This window comes from Berghia stephanieae, chromosome 3, assembly GCF_034508935.2.
Source record: "Berghia stephanieae isolate SIO BIC M18660-M18661 chromosome 3, UCSD_Bste_1.3, whole genome shotgun sequence".
Taxonomy (NCBI): Eukaryota; Metazoa; Mollusca; class Gastropoda; order Nudibranchia; family Aeolidiidae; genus Berghia; species Berghia stephanieae.
This window is the reverse complement of record NC_088362.1, coordinates 81,191,119-81,211,733: the sequence shown is the minus strand read 5'-3', so window position 1 is coordinate 81,211,733 and position 20,615 is coordinate 81,191,119. Positions and strand designations below refer to the sequence as shown.

At 33.0% G+C, this 20,615-nt stretch overlaps 1 protein-coding gene across 1 annotated transcript; it reads right to left on the bottom strand.

Moving 5' to 3' along the window:
• Positions 1-3: 3 nt before the first annotated feature.
• Positions 4-20,202, bottom strand: LOC144968580 (U3 small nucleolar RNA-associated protein 14 homolog A-like). The gene is made up of 16 exons (XM_078907077.1): positions 20,155-20,202; positions 18,400-18,433; positions 17,759-17,807; positions 17,177-17,261; positions 15,989-16,089; positions 14,947-15,017; positions 14,432-14,523; positions 13,852-13,929; positions 13,019-13,093; positions 12,470-12,592; positions 11,144-11,238; positions 9,060-9,183; positions 6,538-6,615; positions 4,552-5,636; positions 2,879-2,966; positions 4-2,045 (listed from the first exon to the last, which is right to left on the bottom strand). Exons 1-16 carry the CDS (start codon positions 20,170-20,172, stop codon positions 1,764-1,766), a joined length of 2,478 nt encoding a protein of 825 aa, XP_078763203.1. The 5' UTR covers positions 20,173-20,202; the 3' UTR covers positions 4-1,763.
• Between the last annotated feature and the right edge of the window lie 413 nt (positions 20,203-20,615).

The following is a 20,615-nucleotide window of genomic DNA, read 5'->3' as shown; positions in this document are numbered from 1 at the left end:
GGCTTGCAATTCAATTCATTTATCATTTTATTTCATTCCATAAGTCCATGCTACATCCAACCATGTAATTCCACCTTATGTTAATACATTTAACAATGTAATAACACACAATGAGACTTCAATTTTCTGAAAATCAGTCTCTGTCTTAGAGCCCTTAGACGATGAGTTTGGTTTGCTTTTTAACGCACAACTGACCGGAAATAGAATATCTACCATTATTATATAAATTCAGCACCAGGAGGGTTTTTTGAAAACTGAAAACCCGATTGACGGAGTGTTTGCTACATTAGCAAAAGGATTCATTTTGACCCTTGGTTAAGTTTTGCCCCCCCCCCCCCCCCCCTTGATTCTCCTGTTCTCCCAGTAGTTAACAGTTAACTAGGTTTTTTTTTGTTTGTTTGTTGCTTTAGGTCTCTTCCAACACAATTGAGGTTATATGAGAGACAGCTGAAACAAAAAAACAAGCAATCTAACAAAAATAGTACAAATGTAAATCTAGGTTTGATAAATCTGGTAAAAAATAAACTCTTTGAGAGACTAGAGTCTTACCAACCGGGTAGCAAGCAACCGACTGTTTAATGAAATGCTACAAACACTAGGATAAACTCCTGTTGTTTGGGTCTTATGGTTCTAAAAGACTAAAGAGCCCAGGGATCTTATTTTAGACCGGGTTTTTAGTCTTTTAAACTACTGTTGATTTAAATATCATTATACAATGTATTTTTGTGAGCAATAAAATAATGAACAGTGAGCACAAACTACAAGAAATTCAGCAATTCATATTTTTCAATGTCTATTGGTTGAACAAGTCACAACAGTCACATCTTCAACACAGTGACAAGGATAGCAAAGATAACAGACTATCAACAAAAGGTGTGAGTCTTAATAGCGTAACAAATAAACATGTGTCTGATCAACAAGGGTAATCTAGATGGAAGGACAGTCTATGACCATTGACACATTACTTATAAAAACATTCTCATGCATATTCCAGTATCACTTAACTCATTCAACCCTAACACAGACTATATCCGTAGTTAACCCAGGTTACTTTTACCCCATGCCTATTTATTACATTTTTTCTGAGACGATTTATAGGCGTAGTATCAAAGCTAATGTTTTTTTTATTTTTACATGTTAATAGTAGTTGAATTAAACTATCTAGGCACATGCTTATTTTTAATACATTATTTTTCTCCAATTTTGAAAAGTAGCAGGATTGAGTGAGTTAACACTCAGTGACAAAGCACAAAGTTGTGAGAGTGGATTTTTAAATTGGTGATTCCTTTATTAGTGGTCCTTATTTAGGCTGAAATTTAGGAGTAGGGTGCCTTATTGGTTAAGTAATAGACACACAGGATACAAACTAATTTTAATCCATAGAATTTTTTTTCTCTTCCCCATTTTTCTATCCACCATCCAGTGATTGGGTAGTTGTTCCAACTTTGACTGAGAGTACTTTGCAATAGATTAGTGGCCTATCCAAAGAGTAGCCAATGATTATTACTATCTATTTAACCTTACTGAAATGGGGGAAAGCACCATTGGTCCCAGGAACAATGAAAATAACTATTTGTGAAGTCAAGAATAAATGATTATTTCAAAAATTTTTGAACATGTTCATCGAGTGTAAAGAAAGACAAATGTGCTCTTGGTCAGAAACAATCCAAATACATTAAATATTACAAATGTTTTTATATAACATGGACTAAATAGAATTTAATATACCGTATATAACAAAATTAATTCAAAAATATACATCACTAATTGGACTGAGTTCTTAATCTACCGTCCCTTCCTTTAAAGTTTACATGGCCTGTGTATTTTATTTCCTTTCCAAAACTATCATCGACATCTACAACATTTTTATCTTTGAAGAAATCTTCCTTATTCAAAGGCTTGATAATGTGTCCCAGCTTTGTGACAACCTCTGGCTTCACAAGGATCTTGTGTGCTACTTCCCTCACAAAACCCCTCGATACGGGTTGGCGGATGGCTGCTGCATATTGCTCAGCATTGACATAGGGGAACGGTACATTCTTTGGCTGAAATAAATGAAAGAAAAAAAAATCCCTGTTATTCCCCATTTAGTTCATTGAACATTAGCCACATATTTTTTGTTGGTATTTGGAAATACCAGAAAAAAACTAAACATACATTCCTTAGTTGCCAAATAGATTACTAGAAAAATTACCAGTAACGATAATGGCAATATGTCAAAAAGATAGAAAATTTATCTGTCCATAGGCCAAACTCAAACCAAATCCAAAACGACACATTAAACCATGATACTTAGGCGATACATATTATAACACTATCATACACACATCCATTCTGTGCATAAGATCTTTAAATTTTAAGGAATATTTTATAAGTTGCAAATATCTTTCCAACCATACAATTTATAACACTAACAATGTTTCTTACCACTAAATAAAGAGATGATGAAAAAATCTTGGCTCAACGATTGGAACAGTCTCATGCCTTTTGCTAGAACTTCTTGGTTGTTGTAACCAAGTGATTATAAGACTAATTGCTAGATTTTGACTCATGAATTTGTAATATATATATTATATATAATATATAGACTATATAGATTTATCTGATTACAGTGAAATAATATATTACAAAAGGAAGTTTAATCGATTTGTGAAACTAAGAATGAATGACTGATTTCCAATGAGATCTCTATTATTTTTTTTTAATATTTTGCAATTTATATATATATATATATATATATATATATATATATATATATATATATATATATATATATATATATATATATATATATATTTAACCTTACTCCTTATATATATTGTAGATTGTAATAAAGTAGTAACAAAAACATTCTTTTAGTAAAACAAAATTTCCATACCTGAAGTTCACGGATAGCCTTGTCTCTGTTTGGATTTAACCATAAATTAGAGTGTTTGTCCACCACTTTTTTCTCTTTTCGCTGAAATCTGAATGAATAAAGTGTTTGTCTTTTTTTTTAAAAAGGCTATGAATTTACAATGTAACTGATGTATTTTATCATACATTTTCCATTTACATCTAAGAGTAACTATGCTCCTCTTGTTAGCAGCCTCTGACATTATTTTACCCTTTTACTTGATCATCCCCTGGTACAAATACCTGTATACTTACATGTGATTTCATAGTATAGTACAGTGAAACCTTGTTATACTGCCATGTTTGGGACCAAGACAAAAGTGACGGTTTAACGATTATGGCGGTATACGGAATTGGGTCAGTGTTGTATGGGACTCAACCAGTTTTGTTTTGTTTTGTTTTTAAGGGTTTTACGGCACTTGCAACACATCAGCGCCAGCAAAGAGGAAGAAAATGGGATAGTAAAAAGTTATAGAATTACAATTAAAGCACCCAAGAAAAAGTAAGACATAGGGGAACTGGGAACAAATAGGGATCAGATGTAGATTCCAAGAGCATACCGCCAATGTACTTAGTTTGAGATCACCTATAAGTCTCATCCAGACACAAGCACAAAATCCAATAAAGAGGAATACACTCAAATGCTTACATGATATATTCAAAATAACAAATAAAATAATACATAACAGAGAGATCATTTACAAGGAAAAAAATATAATCTCCCAAAACAATAACTATAACTATAGATTTGACTGTTTCCCTCCCAGCTAGGCCTCTGGCCAGGACAAAACCAAGTAATCTCATTCCAAGACAAAGACAGAAAGCATGTTGGAAAACAGATATAAGGGGAGAGAAGACACAGTATGTACCCCCTGCCACTATGGGAGGGACTCAACCAGTTATTTGGAAACACTCTCTGAAGTCTAATTAGAAATCACCCTTTTAATAACTAGGTCTAAACAGCTATTATACCAACTAAAAACATGAGAGTGGAAAGTATATAACAGATTTATTATTTTTTCGTTGTGATCAAAAGCGTGGAAGACAATTTTGTTGAGTAGCATTGGCGGTATATTTGAGTATTTTTTTTCAATTATTTTTATATAAAGATTTCTCACCATTGGGGTGGTGGATGGCGTATAATAAGGTTTTTGGCATTTTTATATAAATAAACAATTTATAAAGAGGTTTGAGTGTAATGTTGTCTTCTTTACTTTAAAAGTAACCGTTCACAGCCACAAAACCCATAGAGTTGGAGTTTATCCTGGTTTCTTTGCTAAGAAATGAACAATAGCAATTTTTTGCTACCCTTTGGATAGGATGCTTGTCTATCGCAAAATACTTTCCAACAGATCTTCCAGACCCAGCTTTTCAATCACTGCTGGGTTGACAGGAGGGTCAGTAAAAAATCTAGACTTCATCCAAGATTAAACTCGTTCCCATTGCATGTGAAGTGAGCGCTCTACCAACTGAGCTATCAGTCAGGACCCTCAATTCAAGTAGGAATAATTATAAATTAAAGATAATCATTCATTTTACAAATCAAACTAACAAATGTTATCAATTTGATAAATAAAAATTCAAATATTTAAGTTAGGAGGAAGAAGTGAATAAAAGTTTTTAAAAAAAAAAAGAAAAAAAAGAAACATTACTCACTTCCTTCTACGCTCTTTAGGTTTTCGCTTTGGAACATCTTTGAAATCTGGACCAGACCACTCTCCCCAACCTGGTAATTTAACGCTCTCTTCCCTCTTTGGCTTTCTCTTCTCCTCTTCCTCTGCTTTGTCTCTGGCAAACTGCTCCACAACATCTTCATCTGCAAATAATTCCTCCATTGTAACACCCTTCTCTTCCCCTTCATCGTCATCATCGCCTTCCTCTCTCTCAGATTTATCATTTTGCTCCAGACCAGAAGGGGTGAGTATTATTTTCTCTACACCATCTTTTTTACGCTTTCCTTTCGTTACATCCTGTGTAACATCAGCTGACACAGCACCTTCATCAGTTTTTTGAACTCCCTTCTTTTTCTTTTTCTTTGATTTTTCCGGACTCGAATCACCTTGCTCTTCTTGTTCCTCTTCTATTTCACTTGCTAAAAGTTTTTGTCTAATACTTCTAATGGTATTTTCGATTCCCTCCTCAAGCTTCTGTTTCTTCTTCTTAGATTTTTCTGGGCTTGAACATGAACTGTCTTCACCTTCTTTCTTGCATTCTAATGTGGCATTTTGTTTTTTTACAATATTTTCCGTGACTTTATCTTCAATATCATCACTCTCACTGACCTTCCTCTTTTTCATTTCAGTCGATACCTCTTCAGAAATAGACTCAGCCTCCGAATGTTCAGAGTTTCCTCGTTTCCTTTTTTTAGACGTGTTGGCTTTAGCATTACTGTCAGTTTTGTGTGTTTCCGACGCAGGTATGTCTATAACTCCCTCAGTTTCCTGACTTTCAACCTTGTCATCACTATCGCCTGACTTAGTATTTTGTAAACCAGATCTACTTGATCCATCCAACCATCCTCCAGCCTTTTTACTAATTGATTTCATCATTTCTAAATGTTTGGTATTTAAATCACTCTTTGTGTCTTTTCTCCCCTCATCATTTTCATCTCTGGCAGTGTTTGGTGTAAGGGAGACAATATGCATTTCCTCTTCTTCTTCTTCATCATCGCTACTTTCTATGCGACGTTTCTGTGACAATTCTTTCCCCTTTCTGACCATTTCTTGTAATGCTTCCCGAGCCTAAAGACAATGAAATAAAAAAAAAAAAAAGAATTTAATTAAGAAAATTTGCATTATAATTATATATATATATATATATAATGTGAAAAAATAACATTGACTATAAATATTTGCTACCCTACCTAGAATACAGGTCATTTGCAAATTACAGTGTTATGAACTATTCATTTCAAGAGGATTTACCACTCCCCCCCCCCCCCCCCCCCCCCCCAAAAAAAAAAAAAAAAAAAAAAAAAAAAATTGAATTGAAAGTGAAAGGGAAAAAAAACCCTATAAAATTGAAGAAATCTTTCTTTTACTTTCAGAGTTGCCAACCAACCTCAACCATTTGAAAAAATTTATCACTTTTTTCCTAATATTTATGCTAACTTTCTCATATTTTAACCAAAAAAATTATATTTTCAACACGAGCAACCATCCAAAATTTCAAATTTAACATTCACTGAACTTTTATAGAGGCTTATTAACCTAGTAGAGTAGGAAAATTTTGCAGTTCCAATGACAGCTATCTGTCTGGGACTCAGTTTATTCATCTGGGTAAAGACGATATTTAATGATCTTCATCTATTCCACTTTCATAATTTTTCCCCTCTTTTGTTACAAACTGTTGACCTCAAAGCATATTAAAATATGAGAAAAGTCCCTTACAAAAATAATGTAAATCCCTATTTGGATTATATATAATATAAATTATCACTGTGATCAATGAGTTAATCATGATTTCCAGATGGACCTTATGGGACATTTTCTTTAATTCTCAGTTACAGCTTAAAAACTGCCATCGTTGTCTAATCGGCACCTCTAGTTATCAAAGTGTTTTATAACTTCACAGGGGGTTTACTTTTCAAGTACTCTCTTGAATAAGCCAATCCACAATTAATCAAAGATTTCAGAAACTCACAGAATCATCATATTTGCTGAATGCCTTGTGGTATCGAGCAAACTTGCCTCCACTTTTATGTCTGAGTGTCAAACGCTCCTGTGGAACGAAATAAAAATGATGGCATAATAATTAAATGAAAATATTAATAAATAAAAAAGATACAAACAAAAACAAATGAATTAAAAAATGTTACTCTTATTTCATGACGATCAAAACACATTGCTATCCCCAAACAAGACCTCTTGAATATTTCCAACCATAACTTCTGTTTAAAAAATTTTTTTGGTCCAATATTTCTTCTTTTGTTGTTAATATAGTGAAATAAGCCAATGATACAACGATCCAAGGAAACATTCAGACGCAAGCCGACATTGACTCCTATGAATGCAAAATTGAAAACATTGCAGTATGGTGTCACAAATTTAAAAAAAAATTAAATGTGAAGAATACAAAATAATTAATCATGGACTTTTGAATCCATGCTCAACAACATCGACCAATCAAAATAAACAATGAAGTTGTCGAATTGTGGATAATTATAAGTAACTAGGCGTAGTGTTAGACAATAAGCTTGAGTGGAAAATGCATGCAACAAATGTTAAGTCTGAAATAAACAAGCGTATGTATTGTATAAGGCAGGGGTCCCGATAGCTCAGTTGGAAGAGTACTCGCTTCACACGCAAAGGGACTGTGATTGATCCAGAGTGCAGTCGAGATTTTTATCTGACCCTCCTATCCACCCAGGAATTTGAATGGGTAGCTGAGTCTGTTAGATTTGGTGGAAAAGTACTTTGCGATAGACTAGCGTCCTATTCAAGGGATAGCAAGCAATTGTTGTTGTCCATTTCACGCTATAGAAACTGGGATAAACTCCGGCTCCATGGGCTGAATGGCTCTGAAGAAGGATTGTATGAGGCAGCTACACTCCTTCCAAACTGATAAAAACTACTGCGAATCTTCTTTCAGACTATGATCATCAAAGTACTCAATATCTACCTGCCAGCATGGGGAGGAAATACTAGGGAAAAAGACAAAATCAAATCAATAGGTCCCTGAAACACGCCTCATAAATGAACAACACAACCCCTCTCATATTTGAAGAGCTGTACCAGAAAGTGAGTAACAAAAATATCAACAGTATTCTGAGGAACGAATCCCGTATCCTTAATCCCCAAATTCTCTTTAGCCAAAGAAGTGGAAGGATCATCCATATAAAAGCAACAAAACAAAGATATAACTCTTTCATTCTTTATGCAGTCAGAAATTTAAAATTATCCCTAACTTAAGGGGCGGTTTGGGTCTAATCATTAGGAAAATCTTTCAAAAAATTTATTTTTTGAGATTTTAGTGGAAAACAATATTTTATTATCTTAGAAATAATATTATTGAAGTCCAACTTCTTAAAATAGACTATGATACAGGTAGCAAGAAATGCTTGAAAAAACGGAAAACTATTTTGTTATTTTCTCAATATGACATTTTTCTAAGGATATGGGATACTTTGTCAAACGTTTCTCAGTATCTATTCAATGAAATTGTCTGAAAATTTCCCTAGTTAATGGATTACATCGCCATAGAGATATTTTTTTGATAAGGTATGTGTATTTTGAATTACATTCCTATAATAGATAGATAGATAGATAGATAGATAGAGAGAGAGAGAGAGAGAGAGAGAGAGAGAGAGAGAGAGAGAGAGAGAGAGAGAGAGAGAGAGAGAGAGAGAGAGAGATCTTCTGGTGAACACAATGTAATTTCCGTTTTTTTTTTGTTTATTAACACAGCTTATCTTACCTTTAAGTTTTATTATAAAACAAAACAAACACAAACAAAACAAACAACCCCCCCCCCCAAAAAAAAATAAAAAAATAGGTTAATTTGATAAGCAAGCAAGACAATAATATATTAAATTAAGAAAGGTAAAATTTGAAAACAATCATCTCTGCTAATCCGTAATCCAAACAGTCACTTTTGGAGACAAACGTTTTCTTTTTTTTTTTTCTCTCTAAAAGTTTTAAAAAATGACATAGTTTTTGGTTTTTAAGGATTTTACAGCATTTGGTAAAGTTAGATCATTTCAGGATAAAAAGTATGAAAAAGGGGGATTGTTCAAATAAGGAGCAGATGTAGATTCCAAGAGCACACTATCGGTGTATTTAATTTGAGATTACCTTAAGGTCTCACTCAGACGAAAGTGCAGGATCCCACCAAGAGGATTACATTCAAATGTGTACAAAATATATTCAAAATGAAAAAAAAAAGGCTATGACGGTACATCAAGTGATGATTACAAGGGGGAAAAAATATAATCTCCCAAAACTGATATTACACATTTGACTGTTTTCCTCCTAAGCCAAGACCAGGACAAAAGCAAGTAATCTTTATTTTAAGATAAAGACAGACAACAACCTGGAAAAAGAAATACAGGGGGATGGAAGACAGCAAGAATGACTTCACCAACCACTATGGAGGGTCAAAAGACCCCACTCAGTGACGTAAACTATGAGCTGTAATGAAGATTTCAAATTTTAAAAAAGTCAAACCTCCATTCTTGCTTCATCCACTTTCTCCAGTTGTTCCAAGTAAGCCTCTGGGTCTGTCTTCTCCATCTCTTCCAGTGATTTCTTTGTCTTAGCCATTTTCTCCATCCTAATGCCTCTCCGGTACCTTTTAAAAAAATAGAAAAGAAGTAATATATGATCCTACCACTTCAAAATGTCTTATTTAGGACCAAATACTCAACTAGAATTCATTTAATTGTTTGACTCACTCACTGCCAAGGTTTGCAGAATTGCATGGCTATTGACTGTGACTACCGAGGTTTATGCATGTTTTTTTTTAAATTTACCATGTTCACAATTTTTATGATAATAAAACAATTTAAAAAGCAAACAAACCTGCTTGCGTTGTTCTTTCAAATGTTACCATTTGTATTGTTGCATTTTAATATTCCCCCTCCCCCCCCCCCCCCCCGCCAAAAAAAAAAAAATATTTAAAAAATTAACTAAAAACTTGGAAAATGAATGTTCTTTTATCAGAAAACAATCACTAACATAATCAAAATAATAAGTAAAACAAAAATAGGTAGTTTCATAACGTTTATCACTCAAGAATTACAAATAACCTTTTCGTTTCTCCATTACGTTGGAAAACTAAAAAAAAAAAAAAATAGGTTATCATTTACTTTGGTCTGCTAAAAAGAATGTCAACATTAAAAAGTACCCCATCATGTTTGGTATGAAACGAAAGATTTAAACACACAAATGAACGACCTCGCCGTCAAACTGCCATGGCCGATATAGTTCAGTCAGAAGTAGAAAAAAATAGCAAAGTATGAAACCGAGGGGGGTTTGGCTGTGGTACTCAGTGAGTTAAGTAGTGACTGATCAGGGCAATTTTAAGTGGGAAAACAAAAGGAACCCTATCCAAACTTAATACTAAAAACAAACAAAAAAAAACAAACAAAAAAACAAAGAAAATTAACTAGGAGATGGCTGATAGAATCTTTTCATAACCATCAGACCTTAAAAATGTTGGCACAAAAAGCAATTTCTCACGTATAATAAACAAAACCCAGTGTGTCACGGCACAAGGTGATTCTATTGTTCAATCAAACACAGACGATTGAATTTCCTGACTCACACAATAACAGCATCAAATATTTGGATTTAAGCGATGGATTTAGAAATCCAAATACACCTCATGGGACAATTAACAGATTTTGAACTCTGCAATGCCTGCAACACACTTGCATCACCAACGCCTCAGATAGAATAGAACAAAGGGGATTGAGAAAGAAAGCCACCCTGATGATTTCCAATAAATAATCCTTCAAAGCTTAGCTTTACATAGTACTAGCCTTTTTGTTTCCAAAATAATGACATCACAGATAGTGGCAATGATCATCAAAATAAAATAAGCATTAAGTTGTATTCAGAATATCACACAGCAGGATCAATGAACCATTTTGAGTTCTCAAGCATTCATTTATTTACCCACTTCTATTTGTTAACCATTGCCAGTTTTATGATTTTTGAAGAATAGATAAAAATAAAAAGATGAAAAAATGTACATCCATTTGAGAACTTTAGAGAACCCTAGACAATATAATAATAATAATAATAGATCTTTATTGTCCATAAATATGGCAATTTGTCATTTAGTTACACTTGTTATAATGTTAAACGATAACTAAGATTGAACAGATATTTCACTCCTACTTATTTTCTCTCTCTCTCTCTCTCTCTCTCTCTCTCTCTCTCTCTCTCTCTCTCTCTCTCTCTCTCTCTCTCTCTCTCTCTTTTTCTTTCTTTCACATGTGCGATATACACAACATAAACATATTCATTTCGTTTTCAATTTGTTACGATTGTGGCAATTCGACACCAAAAATTATCATCATTATCAATTGGTCAGTTAATCTTACATAACCTATTGAACTCGTATAAAACTGAAAATCAGAAGAAGAAAAAAAAAAGAAAAAAAAAAGGAGCAGCATGTTTCATCACTACTAGTTTTTTTTAGGAACAAGCAAGTAGGTACTTTAAGATAACTCCACTCGAAGACAAAGGGCTCCAGTCAGAGCTAAATCAATAGGTCACAGTCACAAGTTATTCATAAGCAATACCTTTTACTCTTGATTTTGTTCTGTCTTTTACCCTCTTTCTGTGAACGGAATAACAACTCATTGTGCATTAAAAGTTCTTTTCTCCTCGCCATTGCCTGGAAAAATTAAAATAAAAAAAATAAAAAAAATAACAACTATGACAATCATTGTATTATCATTAAACGTCCATTTGACACACAAACAAATTATTTAAGATTACAAAAAGTGCCGAACAACAGACAACAAGTGTTACTATTGGCTGGGACCCCCTTTTAAGCTCTTTGATCACACTTACTGAATTCTGTGCTATACAAAAGCTCTCTTTTTTTCTTTATCAAAGATCAAGACAAAATCGTATCAATGTCACCAAAGGGGAATTGCACATTTTAGTACTAAGTACCCATGTTGGAAAATCCCTCATAAGGATGTTTAGTTTTCATTAATAAGATCATGTTATCACAGCAATAGTATTGTCAAAAGATTCCCGTTGAAAAAACTTCTCTATTTCTGTAAAATTCTAATTTTTTTTTCTTTCATTCACTCCGACTACTTTTGATAATTTTCATAGGTTTTGTTTGCCACATTCTTGAAAGCAAAACAATTCATGTTAAGTAGAATTAAAGAAAATGGCAGAGAATATCCTTCTGATATAAATATTTTGCTTTTATTTCAATTGATTGCACTAACAATTATTATAGAGTCCACCAATATTAAATATAATGCATTTAGAACGACCAATCAAGTCATTGACATTCATTCACACTTAAAACTGATCACTATCTTGCACTCAATGGGAATGATCATTATATGTTATCAGATTTCAGGTGATTGACTTTTGTGGATGCTCTTCCTCGACTTGCCTGTCACATGTTTTTCTAGATACACAGAAGAATACTCCGATCTAATAAAAGGTCAATTAACAGTAAGAGACAAACACCATGTTTTTTGGGTTTTTTTGTTTTTTTTTTTGGGGGGGGGGGGGGGGGGGGGGATAAACACTAGAAAAAAAAAAATCAAACCTACATTAAAAAACAGATTAATGTAATAACTTATATTGTAATGGATTTCCTTTATATAGCTGAACAATAGTACAAAATGTCTATGGTATTAATATGTGAATATAAAGTTTAAAGGGAAGTAAAAATATCAGTCTCTCTCTTTCATTTCTCGAAAGCAGCGTGTCCACATTCCATATTTTGTGCCCCCAAATTTTATCTTGTATACAAAAAATAAAATGCACAAATTGAATTACAAGGACAATTCAGAAACAAACTATAAATTTAAAAAATAATAAAAATCCTAATGTGACTTCAGATCAACATTGTGCAAAATAAAGCAGACACAAACCTCTTTGAGTGACATGGCCTTCAAGGCTCTCTCTTCTGCTTTGGTTAAGGGTTGGTCTGGGGTTATGTTGTCCTCACTTTTTCCCAAGGCTTCATACAACTCTAACTCTAATGGTGTTCGTGGCTATTGGAGAGGAAAAAAAAGATGTAAAATGTAATATGACATAAAATTTCATCAAGAACGGGTCAATATGAAAAATGAAACAAGCATTTAGTATGACAACTTTGAAAACCTGGTGAGTAATGTATGTGAGTAGAGTAAATTGAAATTATATAATATTAAAGTGGAGGAAAAGTACATCATGGATATGGCATAAATATAAGGGGGAATGGAAAATCCTGTTCTTGGTGGTAACAAAAAAAAAAAAGGAAAAAGTCTTTTCAGGCACAAAACTCCAGGCTAAAAAAAGATTTCAAAAAAGAAAAAAAAAAAAGAAAAAGAAAATAGGTAAACAGCAATAAAAACTGAACAAGAAAAATTACACAGAATGAAAAAGAGAAACAGGAAAAGAACGAAAAATTCTGAGATACATTTTGATTATAAACTTACTGTAAATTTTTGAGGCTTCATGGCTTTGTACATTTCTACACCTTTTGGCCGTTCTGCATACTTGATCTGGGGAGCCTGTAGTTTAGAACAATGAAACATAAAATAAAAAAGTCCCATGTCAAGATCAGTATTATTGGGACAGTATAAAACACAACTAGAGTGGAAAGATTAGAATCCAATACAAGTGCTATCAAATCATTCTTTAAAAAAAATTAAATTGAGCTTTTATATCATGCAATATCCACTAAACATGCTCAAAGCGCTTTATAAGGTGTCCCTGGCCAACAGTAACATTTAACATTTAAGACGGGACATGACGCCTGTTAGGAGATATTACAATTTTTTTTGTTCGGGCAGAGACAACGCTATTAACGCCAGGTACTCATTTTACACCAGAGTACGGTGAGAGAATGTGGCTAAAGAGCCTTCTCCAAGGACTCAACTATGCGCCGAGCGAGGCTCGAACCCAAGACCTTCCGATCCGAAAGCGAGTGCCATATCACTAGATCACATAGCCGCGCAATTTTATTGGTGAATCCAATCAATTTTATAAGAAATAACCCCCACTCCTAATAAAACAACAACAATGACAACAGACAAAAAAACCTATTGAGAATGAATCCAACAACTCCACAAGGGAGCTCTCGTCTTTTATTTTTAAAATTTATAAACATAACATGGCAAAATAAATAAATAAACAAATAAATGCTACTACATAGAATAAAGATGAAAATGATAATTTAAAAGCCAATTTCAAACATACTAAATCAAATGTATCTTGTTCAACGTAGAAATCATTTTGTGGGATTAAAACAAAAAGACCAAAGACTTACTACACGAATTTCATTCACAATGGGCTCCCATTTTTTGGTATCCTTTTCCATGACACCTCTCGCTATCTCTCTTTTTGCCTGAAAATATAAACCATGTGTTATAGAGATCATTTAAGTCTTTTTTTTTGTTTGTTTTAAATATCATAAATTATTCTTTGGTTCCAAGATCAATAATTCAAAATACCACAAAATAACGCTTTTCTCATTTTCTCAACCCCCCCTGACCAATATTGCTTTGAAATTCCAAATAACTTGAGCTAAATAAATTTTAATAATGCTTGTTTCAAAATCAAACATTAACACATGAAAAAGTTAACAAATCAGACACAATTTTAAACTAAAAATATCTGGAATGAGATTTGATTGCAAATTATTACCTGCTTTTGTTAAAAGAAAGAAAATTTACGGACTGAACATTATTCCACAGATGCTCTACATATTCTACAACCATACTCACATATGTATGGCATAAATGGAAACTTAATCAAAAATGTATAAAATATTCATGTGATCAATGAAATCAGTGAAATACAAAGCGATAAAGTGTTATGATCACTTTGAAATATTAAGATCTAGTCACCTTTTCAGTCTCAAATACTGATAATGGCTTGGGTACCAACTGTGTTTTCTTCTTGTTCAGATTCAACTCATCTGCTTTGATCTTAGCAGATTCTATATTTTTAAAAAAGAGTATGGATCAGGTTTTTAAAAAGTTTAAGCTGTTAAAAAGTTTCAATAAAAGTCACAAAACATGAACACTCCCCACCCAAAAAGATCTTTACTGAATAATCAAAAATTTTAAAAATAAAATGTTGATCTTAGCAGCTAATAGTAACTTTTGAAATCAAATAAAACATTGCATAAAAATGATATCACAAAGGATGGCAAACTAGCAGAATAATTAAAGGAGCCTGCCACGATGAGTATTTAATTATTCCCAGATAAACACTATATTCACCACAAGTCAAAATAAGTCCGATATCTGAATTTAAGTTAAATTTTTTTCTTCTTCAAAACATTAAAAATAAAAAATTCATCAAAATTAAATTGTCTTTTCCTAACAGAGTCCAGGAAATTGGACAAAATCTCACTTACCTATTTTAGAATGCACCAAAAGATCGACATTGTTGGAAGCCATGCCAGTACCCCTCACTTGACCCGTTGACCTAATTTGAGAATTTTAGGAAAACAACAATTTCATTAAAACTGTACGTTTAAAATAGCATAAAAATCTATATATACATATATATATGTGACCCACTGCCTCAGTATGGTAAAATGTCAGGGTGGCCTGGAAGCTGAAAATTGAAATTATAGTCTAAATCATGAAATTAAATTATATCAAAATGTTGTTTTTGAGAAGATGAAATGTACTTCCAAAAACTCTTACTCACTCAAAGTTATAAATTCTAACCAGTTTGACATTTGATTTTTCAATTTAAAGCAATTTGTTCCATCCTGATTAGACAACATATATAGATGGTGTTTCAAACATATACAATTCAGTAAAGTGAGTGGAGCAGGCACTTACGTTGATAATGACAAGATGGGAAGTGAGTAGAGAAAAGTCAGAAGACAAAACAGAATAAAAACTTTTGCGGCGATGGGAAGTTGAACTCATGACCCAAATGTTACGGCATCCCCGCCCGTCACAAGAAGAACACTTGACAATCGACACAATCCACCACACCCAAAAAAGGTGGGATCAAACACAGTAATTATTTTGGGTCCCTCTCCAGACTTCTTGGGGTCATGAGATCAACAAACAAACACTACAAAAGTTTATTGGTGAGCCAGCAGTTAAGCTAAGCAATGAACTCTTTTCTCAACACAAAAATGGAATTCGGAGATAGCAGAATAATTCATTCGTTCTGCTTCTTGTTTCTACAAGAGGCAATTTCAAAACAAAAATCGAATAGGCACTATTTGTTATAATAACATTCTTTTTCAAATAATAAGTGTAAATATCCCCTCTTTCACAATTTCTACATAAATAAAAGATGACTTAAATACAGGTTTAACATTTTGAAAAAAACAAAAAAAAAATTATACTCATAACACGGAAACTGCCAGGAACAAGTTTTTAAAAGTTTAGAAACAAACACAACTGTCACAAGATCACATATTAAGTAATTACCTTTTTCTGCCATCCATGGAATAAATAGAATCAAGCAACTTTTCATGTGCAACTTTGTCCACTGTGTCTTCACCAATGGCTCCCTCTGGATCAAGATCCGCCTGGAGAGGAATGGTTATGATGAGAAGCTTTATTAAAAATCTTATAACACATTTCATGACAGTTAAAACAAAATAACGAATCAGCTAATAGTTGATACGAATTGATATGAATTTTCGTGGGCTAAAAAGGCGACTTTAAATGCACATGACCCGTTATCATGAGAGCATAGCAAATCAATTCCTAATTTTAGCGATGAACATTTCAATTTAATTTTAATTTGATTTGCCAGCAGTCATGCCAATGGATCTTAAAAAAGGTGTGAGGCATATTAAACATCACATAATCGAAGTTTTAAATTTTAGCAATGACAAATTGACAAATGCAAACAATAAAGTGATAATTATATAAAATTTGAGAATATTAAATATTAAGTTATTCATCATAATTAAACATCAATTGGTACAGTTTGATACTAGCAAGAAAGAAGAGAAAAAAAAAACATTTAAAAAAATTATATTTCAGTAGACATCACGATATCACATGTTACAAAAATCAATATTTACAAGTCATTCATCATATTCAAACATCAAATGGGACAGGTCTTTGTCAACGCCATTAAAAAAAAAAGAATTCACTGTTTCTGAGTTTGGACGAAGAGAAATCCAGAAACAAAAGCAGAAAGCACTAATAACAACTTTAGATTGGAATTTTAAGGGTGTAATAAACTATTAAGGGTGTAATAAACTATGACTCATCAAATTAGATAAAAATACTTAAACTCCATTGCAAGAAATTAAAACCTGACACTGGCCTTAGGTATCGATAAAAAAAAATCTGCTCCAACTTCATCATTGTTTTATTTTTGTTATTTTCTCTTCTTGAATCATTAAAAGTCATTTGTAAAGATTAACAGGGAATTCAGTGAATTATGTAAATAATGATTATTCCATGTCCTATTACTGAAACAAACTATTTAGCAAAAATCTTAATGTGCAACATTTCTCCCATGAGATTTTGATAGTCTAACACAAAACAGCACTTTATTTTTTTTGTCTGTTGAAAAGTACACTCATCATGAGCAAACACTGCTCGTACTAAAACAATGTGTTAGATGTGTATGGTAGATTTGTAACAATCAACACTTACATTATCCATGGGCTCAGAAACCTTTTCTGAAGCTTCAGTTGAGGGAGCATTATTTTTGGAAGCTTTTTTGCTGCTTGATTTCTTCCTGTTATCAATTGAAATGGAAAATACAATGAAATGATTATAACAAAAAAAAGAAAGAAAGATATTTGAATGAAAAGCAATAAATCCATTACACAGAGAGAGTGAGTATTCAGTGTGACCCTGCTTTAAGAATATAAAAACAAAACGGATAAAATCTTACTTGTGCTTTGTTGTAATTATTATAAATATTTCTCAACAACTGAGCAATAAAAAAAAAAAACACATAAGAATGAGTATTTCTATGATACTAATGTCAGTCATTTTAATCCCGGATTTTGCAAATTCTGCTGCAATTTGCATACATAATCTAATATTTCATTACAAAATCTTACAAATTATTACAATGATGACCTGTGCGTTTTATATATCCATATAGATTTCTTCTTCAACATTCATCATAGAATCCAATCGTAAATATTGGTTAGGTTTTCATCTTCTATCAGCTAATAGGCAAACTAATAGCATAAAGTGAATCAAATGTATTATAGAAACTCTCACCCTTCTTTCATGTTTCCGCCTTGCTTGTTTTTTCCACTGCTTTTCCCACCTGTATAAGAACAGATCAAAATAGGGATAGAAAATATTGATTTAAAAAAACCCGGATGTCTCCAACAAGTCTAAAATCAATCCATTCTCAAATCTTGATGACAAAATGTATGATCTCAATCTCAATATCAATTTATTATGATTAATTTGAAACAAAACAAATAAAAAAATTTAAAAAATACAAACAAAACCAAAAATAGGATTGACCAACAGTCAAGCATCAATTCCAGGTTTATATTACCCTTTCTGTCAATCATCAGTGACACAGTAACCATTACAAGATGACAGGTGATCTGGCTAATTTAACAATACATATTACTATGGAATGGGAACTTTTAAGTTGAGGTGGCTGATTAGTCCAGCCCTGCTTCAGGCACAATTGTTTTGTTTTGTTCTCCCTTGGGCAAGATTATTAAAACTCCAATTTTGGAGCAATACTTTGGACAACATGGGTGATACCTGTTAGATGGATTACCTATATTCCCTAAAGGAATGTTTGGGCAACGACTTCTTATCATACAAAGGGTGTAATTTTATCTTTATAAAAATTCAAACCTATGTAATTATCAAATAATGCAGATATAGTTACTTACCTTGACCTTTCTTTTTAATACCCGATTCTGCAATCTGAAAATAAAGAAACATTTTTTTCTTTTTGAATTGCATTCTAATTCAAATAACAACTATCAATAAGGCAGAGGCCTGTTTTGATTTGTTGAGGGATACAAAACTTCCAAGGAAATATCTGAAGTGTGAATCAGACAAGACTAATGAATGGTGAATTGGACGAGACTGTATGCAAGTCTTTTTAATGAGGAAATTCTGGAATGAATGAAACAAGAAGAATGACAACAACAACAACAACAACAACCAAAAAATCACAGTGAAAATAATTTAAAGTAAAACGTGTGCAAGTCAGAGAGAAATTGATACCATTGTCGAATAGGATTTATTTGTTTATTGTTGTGCTGACTAGGGTTTGTACCCAAAACGTCCATTGTCCGAACTGTTCCCATCCGAAGCCCTTCCATTACCACCTTTTCTTTAGTATTGAATTTTGTAAAAAATTTTTAATAAAATAAAACTCCCTTTATTCATCACTTAGGGGAAATTGGTCTCTAGGGTCTATTCCAAGGGAAGACTGATGATGCCTTAAAGATTGCTCTTAAAAGTAAAGGCAAATAAAAATCCAAGATGCCCTAATTGAAGGCATTGATTGAGGGTGCATGTCTCTCATCAAGGTTTTATAATCATAATAGATCGTTGACTACATCTTGTCACATTGCAGGATGCGCAATCAGCTGATATATTAAAAAAAACAAACTCAATGGGGATTGTGTTCAAGGTAAAACCAGCAGTATCTGTAAAGTAGCTAACAATAACATCTTTCATTTTTTCAGGGAACATTTCGATTTTTTTTTATTTTTAGAGACCTGGCTTACTTTTCAGCAACAAGGCCACTGAGTTTGTACTATAGCTGCAAGTCTGAAAGTCTTGCTATGTTGTTACCAATCCAAAATCTCACGGCATTCATAGCAAATTTACATAATAAATCTCCAGCTCCTCCACTATGTCCCTATGTCTTCAATTGGACAGGGAAGACTCGAGACACCACTCTCTGAGTGGGTGGAGAAAACTTGATCTTTGAGTTTGAGTATTTCTAAAAATAGACCTGCCCCAGCACAACTAATAACTAATAATCCTTTATTACATGATACTATGACTATGAGAGAAAGAGAAAGAGAATGATATGAGTCATTATGAGTATGAGTACGAGAATGAAAGAGGGCTTGAGTGTGCTGTGATTATTCACAATATAGCCGTTTGCGTTTAATATTAATCATCGGTGATTAGTCACTAATTTAGTGTGTATGTGTGTATTAGAGAGAGAGAGAGAGAGAGAGAGAGAGAGAGAGAGAGAGAGAGAGAGAGAGAGAGAGAGAGAGAGAGAGAGAGAGAGAGAGAGAGGGGGGGGGGGGGGGGGGGAAGAGGGGGAGAGAGGGAGAGAATTATAATTAGATAATGAATGACCGATATTAAAAACCTAAATATATTAACACGACAAAAAGTAGGGAATCGTGAACTAAAATGTCAGTGAATGTGAAAGCGAAATGAAAGTGTGCAGCTTGTTGGGTGGCACATCACAATTTCCAGTTCCAGTCAGCAGTCCACCCAATGCAAGAGTAGAATTAAATCGTTACTTCGACAATGAGTGCATCTGATTACTTGAAAGAGAATAAAATATCATTTTATCAAACATCAGTTCATATTTATGACTCTTAATGATCAAATCATAGTTTACGGGCTTGATTTTAAATCACAAATGTCACCAACCAAACCATGCTTACCTTCTCGGTATTCGCCATCTTGTTTACAGGGTTGCCAGATTATTTTTCAACAAAATGCCAGGGGAAGACTCAAAAAATGCCAAAACACTCAAAAAGATGCCAAAGCCTGTTGACTCCCACCCCCACTAAGAAAACTACTCACTTTTGATAGACAATTTACTATCATATCCTGGTGGCTTGCGTGTTTTCTTTTCTTTTTCTTTTTTTTTTTTTTTTTGTTTTTTTTTTTTTTTTTGAATTATACTAAATCTGCCGTACAGCGACAAAACCCCGTATAATGGCAAAACGTGATTTTACAGGAGAGCCGAAAAACTTTTCAAATTTTACTTCAACTGTTTACAATAACTATGCGGAGAATTGATGCAAATTTGGTATCAATCGAAAGGTCTTTTTTTATTATATCCCATTTGATGTATAAAAATAGAAAATAGAAACCTGTACTATTCGAAAATCTGAATTTA

Coding starts and splice junctions, on each gene's coding strand:
- LOC144968580 (XM_078907077.1), bottom strand. Junction 9,184..11,143: donor AACAAAATCAAGAGTAAAAG/GTATTGCTTATG, acceptor TTTTTTTAAAAG/GTACCGGAGAGGCATTAGGA. Junction 2,046..2,878: donor AGGCTATCCGTGAACTTCAG/GTATGGAAATTT, acceptor CATTTATTTCAG/CCAAAGAATGTACCGTTCCC.